General features: G+C 43.8%; 1 protein-coding gene across 8 annotated transcripts in view; it reads right to left on the reverse strand.

Annotated features, from left to right (window-relative positions):
- The window catches only part of NFIB (nuclear factor I B), a 230547-nt gene extending 215171 nt beyond the window's left edge, over positions 1-15376 (reverse strand). For 2 of the 8 annotated variants that reach the window (XM_060014760.2, XM_060014758.2), the window contains exons 1-2: positions 14219-15375; positions 7690-8221 (exon numbers count right to left, since the gene is read on the reverse strand). In XM_060014760.2, coding sequence (XP_059870743.1) covers positions 7690-8221; positions 14219-14248 — 562 coding nt within the window. In that variant the 5' untranslated portion in view covers positions 14249-15375. Of the gene's footprint in view, positions 1-7689; positions 8222-14218 lie in introns of all 8 variants that reach the window. The other 6 variants (XM_060014757.2, XM_060014756.2, XM_060014754.2 and 3 more) reach the window with 5 other exon arrangements.
- Between the last annotated feature and the right edge of the window lie 2090 nt (positions 15377-17466).

Raw genomic sequence — 17466 nt, forward strand, 5'->3', positions numbered from 1 at the left:
TCTTTTTTTGCGCTTGTTTAAACAAATCCCATTTTCAACTGATTTGTGCTTCATCCATAACTTACTACATGCTCTGAACTGCCTTAAAATGGGATTCTGAAAATAAACAACCTCCAGGCAACTCTCAGCTAGTAAAATTACTTCATCCATCACCCCATATTTTCAATTATATAGTTCTTATTCAGAGTTCTTTAATTTGTCTGTGATTCATCAGTGCCGTCCTGTTTAAACTATCATCATAAACAGAGAGAATATGTGTATCTAAGTGTTTTATTATAAACAATATATTTATGCACAAGAAGAGTTTGCATTCCCCTCTTAGAACATTGCTTGATGTAATTTTGAGGGTATTTTTTTCTTGTATGTGTGGCCTTCAATTCAGCCTCAAGGTCTTTCCACCTCATTGGTTAATTGGTGGCCATTTCTTCCAATTTTCTGAATAATATAACAACCCAAAAGCCCAAGCATTCAAGTCCCATTAGCCTCACATCCTATACCATCCAGTCTAATACAAAGTAATCCCGCAGACTCCCTCCTCCACAGCACGCACTTAAAAGTTCGCAAGTTCTCTGCAGTTTGGTGATTTTTTCTCTATGCCAAATCCCAACAATGGAATTCAGTGAAATTAACCACATCACATAATTAGAGTTCAAGGACCCAAGAATGTATTTTAAGATGAGACGACATACCACGCTGCCACAGAAAAGTGAGCTTGAAGAGGAAGCTCCCCTCTTGCTATGCTTGGCGCTGAGGCATGCTGCTGTAATAACTCCTGTTTCCCATCACATAACCACTAGTCCTTGAGATTTCTAAAATTATTCCTCTGCCACAAGGATGGAGGGGAAAAAAGGTTGTAAAACTGCTTTGAACATAAGGTTGGCTGATCACTTGCTCTGTCACAGCACATACATGGACAAACTCCTCAAGCGTCACAAGTTCAACTCTCCTCAACTTCAAACTAGGAAATGCTACCTTTCCACAAACTGCAGAGACACTTCCACCTAAAACTAGTTTCAGAGCCAGGGATCACCCTTGCCTTCGCCCATCTTTTTCAGATATTTAATAATTCCCTATTTTAATGAGCGCCCCTTAGGCTACTTCCACTCTCTGAAACCTTAACCTTCCAACAAAGCAATAATGATTCTTTTGATTATAAAGTCAGTTATCATGCAAGCCACTGGGATGACAGACGTGAAAACCTATTTACCTCAACTTTTATGAATTCCAGAGAATTCTGGCGCAGCCTCCCACTGGGTCCCTCCCTCTTCAGGTGCTGAAATTCCAACTGGTTGGCAGGGATGGCAGGGGTAAAAGTGTCACAAAACAGTTTTTTTAAGCCCACTGGTCTAGTTTCTCAGTTCAGTCAAGCAGAATGAAAGTTTATGAGACAGACTTTTACTCATCAGATATGTTGGATTGTTGTTCCAAATTATAGTGCCAAACTTAAGAGTAAAAAGTTAACGGAGGGGGCTTCCCTGGGGGCACAGTGGTTAAGAATCCGCCTGCCAATGCAGGGGACACGGGTTCGAGCCTTGGTCCGGGAAGATCCCACATGCCGTGGAGCAACTAAGCCCGTGCGCTACAACTACTGAGCCTGTGCTCTAGAGCCCGCGAGCCACAACTACTGAAGCAAGCCCGCACGCCTAGAGCCCATGGTCTGCAACAAGAGAAGCCGCCACAATGAGAAGCCCACACGCCACAATGAAGAGTAGCCCCCGCTGGCCGCAACTAGAGAAAGCCCGCGTGCGGCTTTGAAGACCCAACACAGCCAAAATTAAATAAATAAATTAATTTTAAAAAAAAGTTAATGGAGGATTAAAACTTTAACTTCCTTTTGGCAGTTTCCTTGTAAATTCCAAATTTAGGGAAAAACAAGTAAGTAAATAAAAAATCCTACGAAATCTATAGTACAGCTATGTGTGGATATACCTCTTAGGTTACCACTTTAGAACACAGAAACTTTAAAGAATTAAAGCAGTGGCAACAGGCCTCCTCAATGGCTCCTGCCCAGCTGAGTCTGCAGGCACACACCCTGTATCTGTCAGGGAGCACCCCTTGGGAGACCTAAGCATCATCTCCTGTCATTGCACTGTTCCCCCAAATTACCTTGATTCCTGAATAATGAACATCATTTTGGTCCTTTTGCATATGGAGTTATTTTCCCACACAAGAGGCATAGTGCACTAAATTTGCAAATCCAAACGTGTAATCTAGATGAATATTTTTCATTACAAAATGTATAGTGCAGCATATACGGCGAGAGGGTATCATGCAGAGAGTGACACCCAATGCTGTCAGGAGGACATTTCACCAACCTTTGCTGCCTCCAAAAAGTGGATCATTACATACTTTTTAAATATTTGAAAATCATAATTGATATAACAAATGATATACCTCTCTCTCCCTCTCTCCTTCTCTCTCCTTCCCTTTTGAAAAGTGAGATCATATTAAGAGCAATTCAAGAGCTTGGTTTGCCATATCAGAACACAGATGCCAAGCTTTCCCAGCTGGCAACTGGGGCCTCCGAGTTTAACTCTTGAATTGTCCAGCAAAGCTATCAGGGCAGGAACATCATGGCAGAGAGGGCAAACTTCTGGCCTGTGTTTTCTTCTTATCAGTGAGAAAATTGCTACGTATCTCATATTACAATATATGTTCCCACAAAGGTCTCATTAAGCCTAGGAGCAAGACAGGCCAGTAAGAGCCCTTCTTTATCTGCTGAATTGTGCGAGAGCCAGAATGCAAACAAGTGTGCACTAGAGTTCATAAGTTCAGTCAAGGACAGGACGCTAGATGGGAAAACTTAACAGTGTTCCCCTAAATCAAACATGCATACAACTGTCATGCTTTCTGAGCATTTCACAATGTAAGCCCACCAATCCGTTTTAACAGATTATGAAAGCTTCCTTTTCCCCATAATGGGAATCTGCAAATGAAGTGAAATTTATTAAAAGGTTAAAATATGCTGTCAACTTGCAAACAATGATCTACTTAAGCTTTTCATAAAAAAAAAAAATAATTGTTACCCAAAAGGATTCTAAAAGTCAGTAACTGAGGGAGGAAAACAATTCTTCGCATTTGCTTCCTCCCTAATGAGATGTGACAACCAGGAAGGATTCTATTTCAAAAACAATAATAATGATTACAACTTCCCCTGTAAACAAGTCACGTTTTTCACAATGTTGAAATGCACTTTGATCATCATATCAGTTACCAATAAAACAACAGAAGTTACCATCCACGATTTTAAGGATTCCACAAGGCTAAAAGGGAAACTCCTCTCTCGTGAGAGCCACGAGGTTCCAGGCCTCTTTAGCACTCCAAAACATGTTTAATAAGAGTGCAAAACACAGTCCAAAAATCAGTCAGGCTGAGTTGAAACTCGAATCTGTTAAATACATGACAACAGTTACTCTCTCTTGAGATCCTGAAACATCTTAGTGTGTTGTGACCCATCTCTTTCTTCAAAACCCTTTCCTGCCTCAGAGAAAGCCCAGCCCCCTACCCCACGCCACTCTTCAGACAGGACACAGTGTGGCCACTCAACGCCTCCACAGGCCAGACTTCCTTCTGTGTAGCCTTTTGGGTAGCACTGCTAATCCTTCTTATTAATTAACGAGATAATGGTGGTTAACCAGAAAGCAATATGAATGCAGACCATCTAGGAAACTTCAACCAAAATGATTTCAGCCTTTTGGTTGGTCTTCCTGACGTTAGGTTTCCTCATGAAGGTTTTCTCATTTCTTTTTTTTTTAACGTTTACCCTGTTACACATTACTAACTAGAAAAAAAATAGAAAGGTCCTCTCAGTGGGTTACTGTAAAATTTGGAAGTATGGAAACTGAAGGAACTAAAAATTGCCTAACAAATACGCAGTGATGTGACTGAAAGCCACAGTCAGTCCTGGCAAGTGCATTCCATGTCACTGCAGCCAGCTAGCTCTCCATACCCTTCCCAGAGCACACCCAGCATCCTACAGCGTACTTCTGTCCCGGGAAGGTGTGCTGCGCGAGGCTTGCCTGGTTTTTGTTTTGTTTTGTTTTGCTTTGCTTTCAAGAAAGCAGTAACAAAGACAATATGGGGAATAGGTACCACCTGCCCAAGAATCCCTGGACATCTTTAATATCTTGGGGAAAATGGAGGCCACTTCAGAGCTGTTTTTTCCTTTAATCTGTCACCATCTTTGAAAAAAAAAAAAAGAAACCTAAAAAAAAAAATAGATAAAAGGAAGGGTTTTCTATCAGCTAAGGTTTGCTGCAGCAAACAAGCAAGCAGCTTTCATTCAGGGATTGTCAAAAACTTTTCAGTGTGCCCACTGCAATGCGGATGCCAACCAACGAATCAAAGGCATTCAGCAACTAGACAAAGAGGGTCTGATGCCAACCTCGGTGCCACTGGCAACCATTATTGGCATCCAGCACAGTGTCTGCCTTTTTTTTCCCCCTCGCCTGGCACTTCACAAACAAAATGGCGGTTCTTGTAGCAACGAAACAGCCGAAGCGCAGCCCTCTGAATCAATACCGTCAAATGATTTTGTGGATTTAAACGCAGGGACTCCCACATGATGTGTATATTTTAGGTAAAGTGGGGGGTGGTATCATTTTATAAATGACTATATTGAACATGACCCTTTCCTAAACATGGAGCAATACAAAAATGGACTAAATTGTGGTCAACCAGACTCTAGGCACAGAAGAGGCTGAATAACAAAGAGATTTATTTAGCTTTAAAGGAAATTCTGCCTTGCGGCCATGGGATGCACAAGTCTAATGAACTATATATCAAAACTGATTTCAAAATGCATACATTCTCCCCAAAACTGTATCAGATGCAGATGTAGCACTAGAGCTTGTGTCAAAGCTCTAGTAACTCTTTCCACATTTCAAAAAAAGATGAGGCTGAGGCTGCTGGGCATGAAAGAAAAAAAAAAAAAAGTGTGGGTTGAACCAAAAGAGAAAGAGGGAAAAAGCATAGGAAGTTGGTCAACAATGAACTTTATTATTTGTTGGTCTTTATGTCATCCTCCAGAAGAGATGCAGTTTGTGATCTTGTATAAATAACCAAGAGGACTATTGACATTTCTAGATCTGGAAATTGTCAATATATTGTAACATCACTCCACACTGCAATGCGGATGCCAACTAACAAATCACAGGCATCCTGAGCTAAACAAAGAGGGTCTGATGCCAATCCTGGTGCCAGTGGCAACCATCTTTGGCATTCTCTCTGTTCTTTCTCATGTTTTCCTCCCAGTCGTTTAGAAGTGGGGAGAGAAAGAAAAAAGGGGGGAAAGGTAATTCTGTTGCTCATTCTGTTGCAAACATTACATTTTTCTTTTCTGATTTTTCTTTCATGTTTTTCTTTATACTTTTTCACCTGATTGATAAAACATACTTAAGTGGGTTTTCATGCACTTAGAGGAGAAATAAAAAGTCACGATGGGAGATAATGCAGCCCTCTGACTGACTACAGACTTATATTTTAAAATTCTTTCTTTAATCAAATGCACTGCAAAATGACATAATTAGCTACATTTGACCAAAGGAAAAAGATATAAATTTTGAAAAAAGGAAAACACAAAAGCATCCTGATGTGACTTTTTCAAAGAAACAGCCAACAGATGTTAAGAAGATATGGTGCACTCACAGGTAGCAGAAGATATAAATTAGGTGCGCAGTGTAAAATAATAAAAGGTTTTTAAAAGAGAGACTAAAAACAACAACAAAATCAATGTTTTATCTGAAAATGTGGTCTGCAAGAGTTGCTTACAACTTTATGACTATCATGACCGATGGTGCAATGCAGAAGGCATTTATGCATTTTTCTTTCTTCAATCTATCTTCACAAATCCAAAGGATATGTTCTTTATTGTCAGTTCATCAACCAAGAGAGTTGGCTGCCTGCCCCAGGAGTGAATGTACATGCGTGCACACCTCAAGGACTAGCCTTCAAGCAAGTTAAAAGGCGAGCAGCAGTGAAGTGCTTGCAAACCTTCCCTCCCTGCACTAAAAAGTTACATGACCCACTTTCTAAAACTTTACTTCCAGCCTTGACTTTCACGACAGAGTTACAACACACTGACAGTCAATCCAACACATATATACAGCCCACCTTAAAATGTCACCTCCTAGACAGCTGTCAATCAAATTAAGTGTCATGTGTTAACGTGCTTTTATTTTGGGACACACAGGGAAAAAAAAAATTTTTTTCCCCAAACCGTCATTACTTGGACTTTAATTTTTCAGTGTATAGAAACAGTAAATGCAATCTTTCATTAAAAAAAAACAATATTTCCAAATGTATGATATCAAGCACCATTATTTAAAATCAAACTAGAAATTTTTAAATGACTTGTAAGCATATCTCTAAAACTATACCAAGGAAATACAAAGACAAAAAGCACATAGTAAGTACCTAGATTTCTGAGTCAAAAGAGTAATTCTGATATTTTATATTTTGGGATGATGATGAAGTTCATACCATTTACTAAATCCCACACTTATATAACACATATCAGATAACCGTCTGCCACCTGGCTATCTGCAGGCCACTTTCCCTACCACCAGGCCAAGTTAGAAAATGACCCACCACCTATGGCACATTAAACTACAGTCCACTTTTGGTAGGTTGTTTTTTAAAATGTTTTCCTATGGACTGTGCTAACACAAGGACATCTATATACCGATACATTTATTTGAAGCATTTCTTTAAACCTCCTTAAAGAAAATATATTAAGAAAAATAAAAATAATAAACATGTTTCATGAACCCAGAAAACACTCAGCAAAATATATCACCTATTTTTGAATCATTCAGGCAACACTTACACCACTCTCTTTATCAAGGATTTTTTAAAATAGGTACGGTATGCGGTTTCTGCATTCTTTTTGAGATTTATTTTAATCCAGTGTAACCAGTCTACTTTCTGTTTTTGTTCTGTAAGGAGAGCTGCGACTTCCCTCCTCGGTAAGTTTTATGAATTTACACTCAAGTAAACGAACAATATTAAGTGTTCCCAAGTCACTCTGGGAAAATATTATAACATAAATTATTTAGATAAGAACTATGATCCCTTTAATCTACAGCGAATATTACACAATCAAAAGTAGGTGTTGATAGAAATATTTAAATTAAATAAATCTAGGTCTACGTAAGGTATACTTTCTGATACTGGCTATCTTAAGCATTCTGTAATAGGAAATGTTAATTCTATTTTTTCAAGGCAATAGCACTAGATCCGTGAAAAAAGTTGATCTACCTCGTTAGTTAGGAGGTTAATACAAAGAGTGTTAAAGAACGGTTTGACTATTCATAAATCAAGTTACATTTTCAAACTGGGAAAAGATGACTAGATGTAAAGAATGTAGCCGAGGACAAAAAATGAAGTGTAATAAACACTTCGGACTATTCTGTGTCTTTGAAAAAGTGTATTATTTCAAAGACACTTGAAAACACATCTCTTTGTGGTCTTTAAATATCCATGCCTATCCAGGTAGGAAAGCTCCATGTCTATTTCCATAGCTTGCGCATGGCAGTGGACAAGCAAGTGGAGGAGGGCATGCCACTCTCCCCAGAGCAGGTGAACGAGACCTAGGCGCCTCCAGGACCATCTAACCCAAGCCAGGCGTTCCTTGTGTGGGGTTTGCGGGCAGTGTGTGCCGGGCTAGAAGAAAGAACAATCTGCTCCTACCTTGCTCCTGCACGTAGTATGCCAAAAACAAATCAAGCTCCTTAACTGATACTGTGATATGATGTGGCTGGACACAAAGTGCTGGGTTTGTGCAATGTGGGGATTTCATGAGCCGCTCTCCATCGGTACTTTCCAAGGGGATGCCTTTGAACAGGATCACCATGACTAGATCCAGACGCCAGACTTTGTCTGCCTGTCGCAGGCAGTCGATTCTCCTAATCTTACCCTTCTGGTCGGGATTGGATAAGACACAGCACGGGTGCTTCTTGCCAGTCACGGTGAGCACAAAGTCCTCTCGGTACTCCTGGCGGATATCTTTGCGCAGTTTGGCCAGGAGCCTGGATGCCCACTTCTGTTTGATTTCAGGTTTTTCGCTGAGAAGCTCATCTTTGACTGCTCTTTCTTCATCCTTTGACATTCGCTTCTCGTGCTTTTTAAAGTATTTGCGTTTCCGAGCCTGCAGGTTGAACCAAGTATAGGCAATTGCACGGACGTGTGGAAGTAGTGCCTCGATGAATGGGTGAAATTCATCCTGTGGAAGATGAGGAGGAAAAAGAAGACATACACAGTCAGTTTAGTTTTTTAAAGGCTCCAAAACATCAGACCACAACCCCTTCCCAATTCGGTACCAAGAGTTATGCACAAAAATAACATTGTTTTCTTATTTAAAATTATCAAAATAGCAGGACCAGAAGAAAATAAAGTATGCCAAGCTGCCCCCTTTCCACCAAAACTCACAGGTTGATTCTCCCTCCTAAAAAAGAAAATAAGGTTTATATTTGTATTTCCACTCTGGTCCCATCCCCCTCATTCCCACCATGTATCCTACATTCTTTAAAACGTAAGCGACCAAGATGCTTGGCACCTAATTCAATATTTAAATATTTGATTGACCAACTAACACTAAGCAGTACCATTTTACAAAGAACACAGTGAGATTTTTTTTTTTAATCGGAGCAGAGCTGTTCAGAAGGCAGGAGCGATGCCACAGTTCATTTCTCTTCTCTGTGGCACAGAAACACAAAGCATATAGATGCTCAGTGTAATGCCACACAGTTCCCGCTTTTGGAGCATGCTCTCAGCAAGAGGCTGCTGGTGGCACAAAGAGCATGCGCCATTAAACTTGATCCATTTTCTTATCAAACGTCCAACATTCCAACACTGAAACAGCACCATTCCAAGAGTGGTAACTAGAGAAACTGGTATACAGTGAGGGAAAGTGGGCAAAGGACACAGCTTGTCGTATCAGTGTCCTGAACAGAAGGTTTCCATACTTTGAGCAGCGCATTCCCTCCCTCTACCAGCAACGCTGGCCCCCAACACACACACACACACACACACACACACACGCGCGCGCGCGCGCGCGCGCTGCTACTCTCTAACAGACCCACAGACACGCTCTTGCATTTTTAAATAAAAGTTTCTAAAGTTGAAACAAAATTGACTCGGATGTTCTTCCAGCAGCTTTCCTATAGAGTCTGAAGCCCCACAGAGTCAGTTAATTTGTTAACCGATCACATGAGTGTGGCAATTATTCTAAACCCCTTAAAAATCAATCTGAGGTGAACAATGAAAAATGGCAACTTGGCACCAACTTTACATTCTTTGTGTCTCTGCATGCAGTGGCAGGGTGACACCAGGAGTGCACCGCTGGTCACTCCCTGCTTTTGTGGAATCAATACAATTCATCTGCTACGCCTCTGAATTCTTGGACAGGGCTGTGGGTGCCCGTATGCATGGACTTGTGAATCTGCACGTGGAGAGATCCCGTCTTGTGAATTAAGTGGTTTACCTTAGGCTCCTGCGTTTTTCCTGCCTGTTTCATGTACGCCTTTTATAAGGGAGGGAGGTGGCGACGAGTGGCAGATAATTTGCACCTCCAGTTATTTCAAGTTACTTCCCAAAGCAGTCAGTATTTCATTACTTCCTGCCATAGGTAAAACCTGTCTCCTAAGCTCAGGCCTCTTACTGTTCCGAGAAAGAGCTTAACATCCAGTCGCGCACACTGTATGCGGGCAATAAGGCCAGATCTGAAACAAATGAGAACTTCCACTGCGGCCACTTTTCTGGTCACTGTATTGTCACCTCAACCACAAAATAACTTTCTCTAACTGTTTATATCCCAAGTTAACATTGACATCTTAGGGCTGGTCACCCTGAACTATGTGGAATAAATTCTGTTTAATCAGCAGACTGATGAATTCCATCAGGTAAAAATGATGAAAGTATCACAAATGACACTCTAACAAAGAAGACACCCCCAAACTCCCATAGAGTTATGAACTCATTTTTAAGATCAGATTCAAAGTTTCAACGCTAAAGACTGCAGCATGTTCGCAGTCTGCAGTTCAGATCCGGAAGAGGTGTACATCCCATCCAATCAATAATGCAGTTTTCAAGTGTTTTAACATATTGCTGTAAAATGTATCTAGAGCAGAATAAACCTAAATCAAAATTTTATAACAATACAGAATGTAGATGATTACATCACAGCATGAGGCATAACCAAATGCCATAGAGGAAATCATTAAACCGATCAGTAGTTTCCAGCAGAGATTTGAACAATTCAGTTACTATGCGAGCACATTAAACTAGGCCATGGAAAGAGTTAAACCACAATCTGTTCTTTGTGTGGGAAGGCAGCCCTGCTCACAGCAACCACAGCCCATGATAAGACCTCCCTATCTCCATATACTTTCTGATGCCATGCTTTCAGCATTCACTGTAACTACAAAAACTTTGTTTATCCCCCTTAGAAATATATGCAAAAGGAAACCCTGCTCAAGGAGATGTGGACTCAAACATGCTTTGGGAACTCACTTCCTATATTCTGACTTTAACTATGATTTATTGATATGATCAAAAAACATACATATATACTCATGAACTAAAAACTTGAGATGTAAAGAGTACATGGGGGCGGGAGGAGCTTTGCCTCACTCACTTTACCCTTGCCATACTTTTAAAAATACGATATTATTTTAACAGATATTAAGCAATGTGTTAACTTCTAAGTACTTTTATCCTTAAGTACTATGTTCAGTAACATTTCATTTTCCTATAAAGACATCAAACATACTTTGATTAAATTTGTTTGAGCTTCCAATCATCTATCATGTAACAGATCTCAAAATTTTAATAACTTAAACAATCAAAATGCAAATGTGAGGGCTGAATTTGGAATTTCTTAGCAAATGCACACAAAACAATGTTTTTTAAGGTTGCCTTGAGTTTGTTGCCAATGCTGCCAAGTAATGTTTTAAAACATACTTTTTTCCTATTGATAAATAGAAGTAGCAAACTTTCTCAGTCCACAGTTGCCTTATAAATATCTTTCAGGGCTTTACTATTATGTGAATTCCTTTCAAGCAAAACACTTACTTCTGACATGGAGACATATCCTCAAAAAAGTGATAAGTAGAGATTTTCAGCAAGTCACATATATTTCTGTGTTACCATGACTAAAATATCATCTCTCAAGTATGACTGTTTTCTAATGCTGTTACAATATATTTTTAGTGATTTTGAATGATATGAATGTGGAGCATAGTAATTTGTCTTAATCAAAAAAAAACGTGATTAAGGTATTCAGATGTCCTAATTAATAGATTATCACAATAATACTTTAAACAACTATGAAAATTATTTTTTAAGAAAGCAAAGCATGTAAATGATCTAAGATCTAATGGCTGTATGCTAAGGTAATATGCCACCTTGCTCTCTCAGAATTTTTATTAAAACACATTGGCATTCAGTAATGCCAATTTTTTCTCTTTTTAAACTTCCTTTAGTTGAACTAAATTGATAAAATAAATAGCCTAGTTACAAATTTCAAATATAAAAGTAAACAGTCCTAATTCTACTGGAAATATTTCTTTTTCTTCACAGAAACAGCGGTCTCCATGAAAGGGATGGAAAATTAGACCAATATAGAGGCAGAAGAATAAATACTAGATGTTCTTGGACCACTGCTATATAACAGTAAACCATTTTTTTAAACGTACCTTAAGAACTTGAGAAACAGCGAAAGAAGAAAAAAATTCAATGCAATCATTCCAAGTGAAAGTTATACTATTAAGGATTTACATTATTTTTAGAAAAAGCAAATACAAAATCATATCATGATGGTTCTTAGTTTTCTTTAAACATCTGATTTATACTGATACATAAATACAGATTTATATCCAGGTACTGATACTTTTGAGTAACACTTTGATAAATATCAACTTTAACTGTAGCTCCTTCTGAAAATTCTTTCTAAAACCTAGATATCCTTTTGTGATAACTGAAACACTTAGTAAAGTTTCCAATCAATTAAGAATGTTTCTCTATTTTGTATTTACATACCCTAAAAAATGTTTTGCTGACAAAACTAAACTACTGGTCTGATATCAAAGTAACACCGTTAATGCTACTTTTGCAACACCTTACACTACCTATAAAGTCACACAGATATTAAAGTGAGAATTCTAAAGCTAAAATTTCTTCTCTAGTCTAGACCTTAAATCCCCAAAACAGTTTCAATATGTCAACTTAGATTTACATTATTAAAACAGTAGAGAATATCAGTCATCATGAATTAGTGTTGGTAAGCATGCACCCTTGAATACTAATGTGATAGCTGAATGACTATGCTGTATATGCTCGTAATATTCCATATGTCACGATGCTACAATATTATTTTTAACTTACACAAATTTAGATAAAGCTAGTGACTTTTCAATACATATTTAGAGGAAACCGAAAATGCAATGTAATCGCTAGCAATGTTTCTGAAAAGCCGATGCTGGAAATATGAACTAATATAGAAAAGCAATCCTTTACATGAGAGTAAGTGGTACAGCACTTTGCAAGTGAAAACCTTACCTTAATTTGTTTTATTTGAACTATGCTTCAATAACGTAAAAATAATGTCAAATGGATGTGGTTTACCAGAAAGAGGGAAAAAAATCCTGCTGATGGGTAACATGAAAGGTAACTTTTGCAGCTGAAGGCAATTCGTTATACCTGAAACAGTTTCATCATATTGATTGGCCATTATTCACAGCCTTAAAAATACAAATAGCTCAGCAATTCATTTTTCCAGTTTTGTTAAATTAAAGTGCACGTTTACTTGCTGAAAATAGCCATATCTAAGTTAATCATACTCCGATGCCAAACAAAATATAAACAATAAAAAATGTGTCAGCCAAAAAGCTACAGGACTGTATCCAATCACTGAATAAGCCTTATCATTGTTTTCATCTTCATTCACAATTTATGAATGCCTCAGTCCTTTTGAATCACAATGGCTTCTAATTGTCATACAATTGAAACCTTAATCATTTGTTCATCAGAAAAAATGCATCATCATGATACTGGATTTTTAAAAAATTGTAACACACCTTAGACTAGGCGACACTTCTTCAACTGTTTAGTTTTTAAGCCAACGTCAAAGAAAATGGTTCTCAATTACTAATCGTGACATATCCTCCTAAAAGCTGAAGTCAACTGCCCCATACCTTTAGAGGTTTAAAATACTGCTTCAAGTAACAACTCTGGGCTAAGATATTTAGTCAGCTCGTCAGTTGGTTAGTTAGCTGGGCAGCGATGAAAGATGCCCCCAGGTAAGTCTGTTTGGTCTCGTCACTTTTCCATTTGACCGACTGGTTTAAAATATATAAGTTGTGTTCCTGCAAAAGTATAAAGCCACTATTTTATTTCACAACACTGTTCCTAAAGTCTTAGGACAATTTTCAGAGTGAAAAAATTTTAAATGACCTTACTTTCCAGCATTTCTTTCTGTCCTACGCCCAAATATCGTCAAATGAACAGGTCTCCACAAAATGAACATGTTTTAAAAGTCCTTAACTTTCACCACGACCAACTAACTCGAGTCCACGTACAGACCGCCTTTGTGGCGTGGTCACTGGACGCCTCAAAGTGCGGATCGCGATGGACCTGAGTTTCAGATCCCCAAATTAAGCAAAGGAATGGGTCCCCGGACCACAACCTCCGAGTCGCTTCGTCTCCCGCCCACTGCCTGCAGCGGAGTCCAGAGGCGCCCACAAGGACTCCTACTGGAGTCCCCTCGCCTAAGTTCACCGGTTGTTTATAAGGGCTCTGTCCTCCCCTAAAGCTCCTCTAAAGCCGGAGTCCGCCTCGGCGCGCAAGCGAGGCGGCGGGCACCCTGGGCAGGGGTACAGCGGGCACTACTGGGGCCGCGCGCGGGCTAGTGCTTGCGGGCCCGGGCCCTGCCCATCCCCTGCGGCCTCGCCCGGCCCAGCCGCCCTGGCAGGGCGCGGGCGCCCGCTCTCCGTGCCCAGGGCGCTGGGCTCGGCGCTCGCGGTGGCCGTGGGCTAGGGGCCGCGCGCCGGCTCCCGCGCCGCCCTGCAAACCCCGCCGCAACTCCGGGCCACTTCTTCTGAGGGGGACCGGGGTGTGCGGAGGTTAACTAAAGCCATTAATTGTCCGCAGACGAGAGCAGCAAAACAAAACAAAGGCATTTCGGGCTAGAGAGAAAGCTCGAGAAAGTGACCGAGGCATGTACCTGAGTGAGACAGATGGGAGAATACATCATGACTTCGCCTTAAAACGCACTTTCCCGGAGATGCCCAAGAAAATCTTCGAGAAGCAAGAATTTCATCTATTCATTTTACAGTCATCTGAGCCCCGCGATGCGATCAATCAGGACGGGGCTCTGCGCTGGATCACCGCAACTTCACAACAAACCCAGTCCTCCTTAAATAGCCAAAGATTCAAGTTCACTCGGCGTGCTAGATTTCCCGGGGTGAAATCCAATCTACACTTTTAACCCTCCTGCAGTCCGACCGCGCTGGCCGTGCTCGCCGAGGCCGCCGCCGCCGCCGCCGGTGTTGGCTGCTTTTCGCCTGGGTTTGGGGATTTGTTTTCTGTTTTGCAGTTGTTGTTTTTGTTGGGGGCTAGGGGGTGCGCGAAGATTCGGTGTGGGTTGGATTGGGGTGGTGGTTGGTGGTGAAATGCTTTTTTAAAAAAGGCGGGGAGGGGGGCGCAGGAGAGAGGGCGGGAGGGAGAGCGAGGAGAATGTGTCACCGCGCTGGGAAAGTTCAAGGTTACAGCCCCGAGCACTGCGGCAGGATCCCGGAGTGGCGACCGCAGGCGAAACTTTGCCGCGAGCCTACCATGTGTGTGCGCGAGGGGGAGCGTGAGCGAGTGCGCGCGGGTGGAGGGGCGCGCGCGGGAGAGGGCCGGGGTGGGGGCGGGGTGGGGTGGGGGAGCCGGGAGAGGCCGGGGTGAGGGAGGGGGCGCGAGCGCAGGTCTCCCGGGCGGAAGAGGCTCGCGGTGCGCGGTCCCCGGCTGCAGCCGCCGCTGCCCGCGCAGACTCCTCCACGCCCGGCTGCCCTCCCGCGCGCCTCGCCCCGCGTCTGACCCGGCCGAGCGAGGAGGCTGCTGCTGCTGCCGCCGCCGCCCAGAGGGATCGAAACGCGCTCCTGAAAAATCCCAAACGATAAATCCCGCTCTCCCGCTCGGCTCCAAACTCCTCTCTTTTCTGCTCTGGGCTCTTTTTTTCCCCTCCCTCTCTCGCTTTCTTTCGTTGCAAAACTTGGAAGTTGAAAAATTCACCGGTTCCACCCTCTGGACCCCGGTCGAGCTCTCTCCAAATCAGACTTAAGGATTGTTTTATTATTTAATTACACAATCATCGCTTTACTCCTCCTCCTGCAAACGCGCATTCCTTTTGCACCAGCCTCTCCACACCCCCCGCCCCCCACCTTTCTCCTCCTCCTCCTCTTGCTTCTCTCTCTCTCTCTCTCTCTCTCTCTCTCTCTCTCATTTGTTAAAGCTCTCATACCACTGCAACAGCACCACGACTTTTTTTTTATTATTTTAAATAGATCTTCTTTCCGCCCTTTGGGCAAATCCCGCATCCCCCCCCCCCACGTACACACCCCTCGAAAACCCGCCCTGGAAGAGGTATTTCGGTGCTCGCTGCGGACTCTTTAAACCGCGGGAACCTCCGAGTGGGAGAAGCACTGAGCCGGACTGGGCCGGAGAAAGGAACGAATGGAAAATTCCCTCACACCCAGGCCGCCCCGGGGCCCAGGCTGGGGCGCCGACTCTCGCACCCCGGGCGGGCGCGGTCCGCAATGCCCGCCGGCTGAAGGGAGGAGGGGGAGGCGGGGGCCTAAGCGAACTTGGTCTCAAGTAGTTGGGGCGCGCCGGCGCGGATGGGGGCGGGGCCCTCCGGGGTCTCCCTTGCGCAGGCCCGCGTCCCGGGGCAGCTCCGCAGAAGCGGCGCGCCTCGCCGCGGTTTGCCGCCCTCCCTGGCGGTGCCCGGTGCACGTGGCCTCGCTCGGAGCGGGAGGACCGGGCCGAGCTGCCGCCGCCGCCACCGCCTCCGGCGCCTCCTCCTCCTATTCCTCCTCCTCCCGCGGCTTGCTCCGCTCTTTTCCTCCTGCAGCCCCTCTGGCTCGCCCCCAATCCCCACCCCCCCCGGGGCCCGGGGCGCCGGCGGAAAACGGCTCCCGCCCCGCCTGGGTGCAAGCAGGGTGGGGCCGCGGCGCGCCCGGGGCTGCGGGGCGGGCGGGCGGGTGGGCGCGCACGCGAGCGGGGTGCGTGTGCCGCTCCAGCCCTGCAAAGGCGGCCGCGCCCGCCAAGCTCCCGCGCGAAGCCCCGCCCCCACCCCGCCGCCAGCCGCGGGCCCCGAGTGAATGAACTTGATTTCGGATATTTGGAGGCCGGCGGTTTGCCTTGCACCCTTTCTGCGCGCGCGCGCGCGCACGGGCACTGGCACACACAGACACACACTCTCACATACACACCCCGCCCCCCAAATTCCGGTTTTCGGCCAGGGGTGGGTGGGGAAGAGGTGGAAGCAAAGGCTGTGCAGACAATGGAGAGAGGAAAAGTGAGTGCCAGGGGCTCCGCGTCTACCTAGCCGGGGGCCGCGGAGAGGACTCGACGGCCCCAGCCCCGGGGCGGGGCCGCCCCCACCTCCAGCTGTGCTCTGATTTCCCTTTCCTCTTTTCCTCGCTTCCCCCCTCTCGATTTTTCCCCTCAACTTTCTCCTCTCTCTGTCTCTCCGGCTCCTGCCCACCTCCCCCCACCCCTTTATCACCCCACCCCGAGGACCCGAAGGAACCAGTGACTTTTTCCTTCAGCAAGTGGGAGTTATCCACATCAAGCATTTCACAACGACACATCAAGAAAAGTAGGCAGGTTCAAGTCAACCATGAAATGGTCACTTTTTAACCCCGTCCTGTCCTCATTAGGGAAATGCTCAAACACAGTCCGTTTTCAAAGAGCACTCTTAATGAGGCGAGCCTGCCAAGTCCACCAGCTGCAGGCCCCGTAAACCAAGAGCCCAAAGAAAAAAAGCACTGGCGAAAGAGGGGGAGTTGAGAAGGCCAGGGGTGGAGGTGGGGGGAGCGTTGGTTCTGGGAAGACAGGTAAAGTCGGGAAATTTTAGAGAACTCTCCCGAGTTAACCCTTTAGGGCACACACCACCGGGAGCGGCCTCCCTGCTCCCCCCGGAGGCAAATCCTCCAGTCAGGTCTCTGACAACCTTAATTTCCTTTGTGTGGGTCATTTCTTCTTTTTTGAAAAGCCAGGATAAACTTGATCGTCTTTATAGATGAAAGAAATGAGGTGACAGTCCACGTTATAAATACTCATTTCTCTCTCAGAAAATTTTAGGCGATCTCATGCTAGATTTAAAAAAAAAAAAACACACAACAAACCCAAAGCATCACTTTGTATTGCACATTATGCTGCATCCCTTTTCTCACCCTCATACCAGAGTCTGAGGGGAGGGAGGCG

This window comes from Delphinus delphis, chromosome 6, assembly GCF_949987515.2.
Source record: "Delphinus delphis chromosome 6, mDelDel1.2, whole genome shotgun sequence".
NCBI classification, from domain to species: domain Eukaryota; kingdom Metazoa; phylum Chordata; class Mammalia; order Artiodactyla; family Delphinidae; genus Delphinus; species Delphinus delphis.